Consider the following 7,185-nt stretch of genomic DNA (forward strand, 5'->3'; position numbering starts at 1 on the left):
ACTCTATTTTCAGTCATTATTTTGTCTATTTTGGAGTGTTTTGTTCTTCGCTGCATTTTGTGTATTTTTCAAATTGTTTTGTGTGTCCTTGGATTGCGTTCACGTATTTTTCTCGTGTGAAGTATTTCCTGTCATTTTGTGTGTTTGTTGTAATTTTCTGTTTTTACTGTCTTTATTTGTGTGTTTTTTGTCATCTTTTTGGTTTTGGGGTCTTTTTTTCCTACTAATCTAGATTATAACTATAAGTTAAGTGAGCTGATTCCAGCCTGGCTACGTGTGCGCTCTAGTGACAGAGGAGGAGATTACAGCGTCAGACCAATCACAATCACACAGAAACTGGAGAGAAACTTACATCACTATTGATGAATAATTCTTTAAAAATATGAAGAATTAAAATCCATAATTCAGACCAAAAACAACTGTTACTGCAGTAAAAGCAGAAAGTAATTAATACAGGAATTAATGAGTGTTAATGATTAAATTAGTGAGATTATAAACGTAGAATAAACAAACATTCTGATCAGTTTCACTTTCTATTTTATCTTGTTTGTGTCTCTGATGCTGCGTTCATACAGATCTACATCATAAGGTGGAATATATTAATATTTATATTTATATTATCTACAGGACTGAGGCTCTCAGCGTCACCACACAATACATTAATTCATTCATTTATGAGTCTGAAAGTGCTTGATACACACAGGTTTTATCAGCTGACTTATTTTACTTATTTTACTTAATCAGTCCATCAGATATAAATCTATATGTTTCCTATAGGATGTGATGGTAAATAAATAATAAACATTCTCTTCTGTCAGCGTCACATTAGATCCACACAGAGACGTGTTCACAATGATCCTCCTTTTATTGGACAGGTTGTTTTCTAAGAGATCTGATTGGTCAGGGGGCGAGGCTTAAATATTCTTTCAGATCCTGGCAAGAACAAAACCTGGTCCCAACCAGGTCAGTCATTCAGCCTAAGTTACCATGGTGATTTAGCTCTTTAAGACGTTAGCCAGCTTCGTAGGCACACACTGATTAAATCCTGTAACTTAGCGCGATAAGAGGAAATCTAGCTTTGTACTACAGGCCCTTTGTGTATTCTTCTTGTTTTCTCAAATTTTTTGTCATTATTCTGTGTTTTAGTTCACTGTATATTTGTCGTCATTGCGTCTGTTTTTGATGTTATTTTGTGCGTTTTTGGAGTAATTTTTGCATATTTTCCCATGTGAATTCCCTGTCATTTTTTGTGTGTTTATTGTCATTTTGTCTGTTCTTTAGAATCATTATGTTTGTAGTGTTTTTTATAGTTATTATGTGTTTTTCTGTCATTTTGTGCATTTACTTTGGAGGCCGAACACAATCAGACCAATAACCGTGTCTGATGATGTCATCACCACGAGCCAAATGCTCTTTAATCTTTTCCTTCTTCAGGTCACCTGACGTGATGAGATGAAACCCGTGGGACGGCGTGCAGCGTGTGGGCCGTGAGCAGCTAAACGTCGTATCAATAATAAGCAGAGATCAAATTACCAATTTCCACCTAATCACCAAAGTGGAGGCTAGTCTTTCCAGCGCCATCTGTCTCCACGCTGCATGCTTTATTAATTCACCTGATGACTCCCACGCTGAGTCAGCACGCCATAACTGGCTTTTAATCAGAGCACAACCAGGAGGAGAGAGAGAGAGGCCAGCTATGGAGACGCCATTGCAGTGACACAGCATTTAGGATTGTTAATTAATGTGTTTGTGTTCCTGTTTAGTGTTTCTTTAGAATCATTTTGTATTTTTGATGTAGTTCAGTAAGGTTTTGGTGTCCCTTTGTGTGTTTATGTAATTGTGTCATTTGTCTTTTTTGAGTAATTCTGGGAGTTAGTGTGTTTTGTTCCCGTTTTGTGTTTCTTAAAGTCGTTTATTGTGTTTTTGTTGTCCTTTTGTGTCTTTTTTGAGTCATTGTGTGGGTTTAAGGTGTCATTTACTGTGTTTTGTTCCTGTTTTGTGTTTCTTTGTGAATTTTTGTTGTGGTTTTGTTGACCTTTTAGTTTTTAGTCATTTCATGATGTCATTCTGTGAGATTGTGTTGTCATTTCTGCACACTCTGCTGTCCTTAGGCTCTGCTCTGTGCTCACAGTACGACCAGCGTTCCAACAATTCCACTTGAATACCAATGAATGTAAACATAAAGTTGGAAAAATCGGATGTTTTTTGCCTTGTTTTCTTCACTTGGTTGTAGGTTTTTCTTCGACGCCGTCGCAAAACAAAGCGGTTTAACATGTGAGTGAAATTGGAACGTCTTAGCTCATAGAATCATTCCCATTTATTCCAGTTGGGTAAATATTGATGGAGATACGGTATTCTAAGGTTTACCTTTTCCTTTCCCACTCTGCATTTTTTAAGCCTTTTCTTATTTTTCTTGTAGAAGAAGCAAATTAACAGAATATTAACAGTTTATCTTTAATTCTCACAGAAACATAGGCCAGGTTATGGTTTACTAAAGGAGAGTATAGTTTTATGATCAAATATAATATCTATGTTTAAAAGCACTGAGTAAGACACACGTCGGATCAAAGGAGACACACTTTCTCTAAAAGCACAATCACAGCACACGGTGATGAGGAGATGATCACAAAGCACACAAAAGGCCTGAGCGAGCACCTCAGCAGGGCTGTGTCCAGGTTAGCCTGTGAGCTAGCCGGGGGCGGCGCCCCCACCCTGTGAGGGAGGGCCAGCTATAATGAGCCGTGAACCTTTAAGAGCAGCAGATCTGTGAGGACCCTCATGGTCCCGGTGTTCCTGTGTGCTGACTTTGGAGCGGGGGGTCAGGAGGCTGCAAGGACTCCCTGACCCTGAAATGAGCTCCAGGAGGCTTTTATCATCTAATCTACAGCCAAGGAGGATCAATATGGCGCCCGTTGGTGGCGGGATTGAGAAAGCAGGTCCAGCTCCCCGGGTGTTGGTGCCCTGCTGACCTGGGGGACACTGGGGGGACACTGGGGGGACTCTGTGGAACACTGTGGAACACTGTGGAACACTGGCTCTGAGCTGCTTTACATTCATCAGTGTCAAAGGTGGACAGATGCTCTGGGTCTGTGGATGTTCTCCACATGGATCCATTCAGCAGCGTTTACTTTATCACTAACGCACGCACTGGAGCTCATGAAACGCAATATTTACATTAAAAAAAGACCTATAGTTTACAAATAAACATAAACAACATGTGTTACGAGTGAAAAACTAATAAAGAATAAATGATTTTGAGACAAAAAGCCAATCTCTGAATATCTGTAAGTGGTGAATTAACACAAAGTAACCGAAACAACAAAAACAATCACAAAACAACACGAGTGGATCATTTCATATCAGATCAACACATTTTCAGAACATCCCACACACACATTCTAGAATTGTTTCCAATTGTTCTATGATTATTAAATAGTTTAATGTTTAGTTTGATCTGATGAATACTTTTTTAGATATGGATAATGTAGTGAGGGGGTGTGTCCTTATTTTTCTTCTATGTTCATCTTCCAATATGTCAGTAACTCCATCACATAGAAAGGTAAATATGGTATAGTAATAAGCTCCACCTACTCTCAGAATATATAAATAGATCTGCTATACATCCTATCTGGTGGACATGTCAGCTCCTCTAAATAGTGTGTGTTTGGGTCTGGAACATGTTTGGGTCTTCAGTAAACTACTTAGCATATGTCTCAGCTCCCTGTAATGTGATCAGCTTAGAGCTATGAACATAGACTGTTCACATCACTAATGATTAGTCACAGATATGCATTGGTTCTAGACTCACACACTCTGGAAATACTATTTTCATTGGCCCATAACTACATGTAGGAATGTAAGAAATCTTTGTTTTTTTCTTTATTTGTATTTGAACCCAAGCTTTGTGTTATTTCATCACTCGCTAACATTACAAATATTTGACAGGAGGCCATAGCAGCTATAGCTCTGTGTCTTATAATCATTTGTTTATTAGTTCTGTCTATTTTTAAATGATGTAAATTGGGATTTATTAAAAATAACTCAACATAAATGTTCCCACACTGTAGTGAGTTTTTAAACTTTTTATTAAATATTTAGATCTTTTCCCAAAGTCAGACAAGTTTACGGAAGCAGAAAGTAGAAGGTACAGTAACACTTTAGTGTTTGTGGTAAATGTTGAATAAAGTAAGAGTGGACTGACCTCACACTGTACGTTGGATGTTTGTTAGATATTTGTTGAATGTTTGTTGGATGTTTGTTGGTTGTTTGTTAGATGTTTGTTGAATGTTTGTTGGTTGTTTGTTGGATGTTTGTTGGATGTTTGTTGGATGGTTGTTGGATGGTTGTTGGTTGTTTGTTGGATGTTTGTTGAATGTTTGTTGGTTGTTTGTTGGATGTTTGTTGAATGTTTGTTGGATGTTTGTTGGATGGTTGTTGGTTGTTTGTTGGATGTTTGTTGGTTGTTTGTTGGTTGTTTGTTGGATGTTTGTTGGTTGTTTGTTGGTTGTTTGTTGGATGTTTGTTGGATGTTTGTTGAATGTTTGTTGGTTGTTTGTTGGATGTTTGTTGGATGTTTATGGACTCACCCTGTGAGCACGTTGTGCTGAGTCATCACCGTGGGGAAAGGCGGAGCCTGACAGACGAGCCAGCGGCCTCCACCAGGCCTGGAACGCCACAGTGTTTTCCAAGCGGTGGCGCTCAGCTCGACCTCTGTGTGCGGCCGACATGGTGGCAGAGCAGGGCCCGTGGAGCAGAGCAGGGGCCCGTGGAGCAGAGCAGGGCCCGTGGAGCAGAGCAGGGGCCGTGGAGCAGAGCAGGGGCCGTGGGGCAGAGCAGGGGCCCGTGGAGCAGAGCAGGGCCCGTGGGGCAGAGCAGGAGCCGTGGAGCAGAGCAGGGCCCGTGGAGCAGAGCAGGGGCCGTGGGGCAGAGCAGGGCCCGTGGAGCAGAGCAGGGCCCGTGGAGCAGAGCAGGGGCCCCGGCCCTGCGTGTCACTTAATGAAGACAAATCCAATGGTGGACGTGTGCGTGTGAATCTGTTCTCTGTCCCAGGACTAAACCAGACCAGACCAGAACTCTCTCTGTGGGAGGTCAGAAACATGCAGCCAGAGTTAATGATTAGCTTTCTGCTGCACAGGTTACCATAGCAACAGACCTCCACAGTCACTTTCTGCTCACTGATGGTTTCCTAAAGGTCACCAAACAGTCTGTGCAGAGAGCGTTTCAGATTATTTTTCCAGATTAGGGAGAAGAAACTTCCTCTGAGAATCTGTTTTAAGTATTTTGTCCTTTTACAGTAAATCACCTTTGAGTTGTTTTAAGTGCTTTTGTTGTTGTGTGTGTATTTGGATTTGGGTGATTTCATGTCATTTTACAAATGGCCTAAAAATATAGTGAAAAACTAATAAAAAACCCTTTCCTATGTGATGGAGTTCCTGATATATTGGAAGATGAAAATGGAAGAAAATCAAACACACACTCCCCTCACTAAATTATCCATATCTCCAAAAGTATTCATCAGATCAAACTAAACATTTACAGTATGAATATTGAATAATTATGGAACAACTGGTAAAAAATTCAGATGTGTTTAGTCTGCAGTGTGTGGGATGTCCTGAACACTTGTTGAAATAACATGTAATGAACCTCATTTAATCAAATCCATTTACTGTATAACAACTATTGTTGTGTTTTTTTTTGTGTGTGTGTGTTAAGTATTCGTGCTGTCTTTTTGTGTAATGTTGTATGATTTTGTTTTTTGCAACTTAAAGTTTTGTTTTTTTTGTCGTTTTCTGTATTTTTAAAGTAATTTTTAAACATTTTTTATGTCATTTTGTGGGTTTTTATTGTTTTATTCTTATTCTGTGTTTTTTGGACACTATATTTGTTGTAAATTTGTTTTTTTCTTGTGTTTATTTATCATTTTGTTGTACTTTTGTGTGTGCAGAGGAGTAGTGTCAAAGGTTAAGGGGGCGGGGCTATGTTATCAGGTTAACTTATTGATTGAAGTTGTTGGATCTTCCTGTCATAAAAGAAAAGTTACCAATAATAATCGATAGTTTTTTACTTTTCATCGACTACAGAAAGAGGAGGAAGTGAAGTCGTGCTTGGTTTACTCACTGAAGTGTCGCTGTGAGTCGTTGTTCACTCTGCTCTCTTTCTAAACGGAGTGAATGGTGACACTGGGAGTGACACAGAGCAGCTGGACAGCAGACACAACACGGATCGGCTTCTGGATTCCACACAGCAGCACAAATCTCCTCTAATGACATTACAGCGTGCAACAGGCACAATCAGTGTGTGTGTGTGTGTGTGTGTGTGTGTGTCCATCAAAGCTCATTACTTAGAGTGTTTTCAGCTTCACAAACCTGTCCCATCACTCCTCAGAGTCACTTTAATAAACTCATTCCTGGAGGACTGCAGTCCTGCAGCTTCTAATGTCTCCCTACGCTAACACACACACTGCTTTATCAACCGTTCATTAACAGGCAAACTGCGGTCCGGGGGCCACAAACGGCCCGCATAGTCTTATTTTATGCAAACACCAAAGTAAACAAACAAAATGACAAAAAACAAAACAAAACTTAAAATTACAGAAATATACACAAAAACACGACAAATATGAACATATCAAATGACAAAAATACACAAAACTAACAAAAAAGCAGGCAAGACGACTAAAAATACACACAATGGTAGAAATTTACCAAAAAACTAAAACATAACAAAAATATATAAAATGACAAAAAGAATACACAAAAAACAAAAAAAACAAAAAAAAAACAAAATTATTATAAATACACAAAATTAACTTAAAATGTTTTAAAGAAAACCTACAAAATTACAGAAAAATACACAACAAAACAACAAGAATACACAACATAAAATATATATGAAATGACAAAAAAATACACAAAATTAACCAAAAACAGACAACGTGACTAAAAATACACGGGCTAATAGCGACGTTTTCCTGTACAATGAAATTACTACCTTGCTTATGAACTAAGATATAATAATGTGTTTATACAAGTTAAATCTAACAGTGGAAAATACAACACTGCCAATAGAACTAACAACAGCTGGATTGACCTTGATGTAGAGACAAAACAAGTTGCAAACTTGTGTGTCCAAAAGAGACATTCCCGAGTGGTGACATTATGGATGAAAAGGGAAAAACCTTCCAAA

At 38.8% G+C, this 7,185-nt stretch overlaps 1 protein-coding gene across 1 annotated transcript in view; it reads right to left on the reverse strand.

Annotated features, from left to right (window-relative positions):
* The window catches only part of LOC114465248 (uncharacterized), a 75,603-nt gene extending 70,557 nt beyond the window's left edge, over nucleotides 1–5,046 (reverse strand). Inside the window, exon 1 of the mRNA XM_028450128.1 lies at nucleotides 4,587–5,046. Within this exon, the coding sequence (XP_028305929.1) occupies nucleotides 4,587–4,727 (141 nt within the window). The 5' untranslated portion in view covers nucleotides 4,728–5,046. The remainder of the gene's footprint in view (nucleotides 1–4,586) is intronic.
* Between the last annotated feature and the right edge of the window lie 2,139 nt (nucleotides 5,047–7,185).

This window comes from Gouania willdenowi, chromosome 6 (assembly GCF_900634775.1).
Source record: "Gouania willdenowi chromosome 6, fGouWil2.1, whole genome shotgun sequence".
Classification (NCBI taxonomy): domain Eukaryota; kingdom Metazoa; phylum Chordata; class Actinopteri; order Blenniiformes; family Gobiesocidae; genus Gouania; species Gouania willdenowi.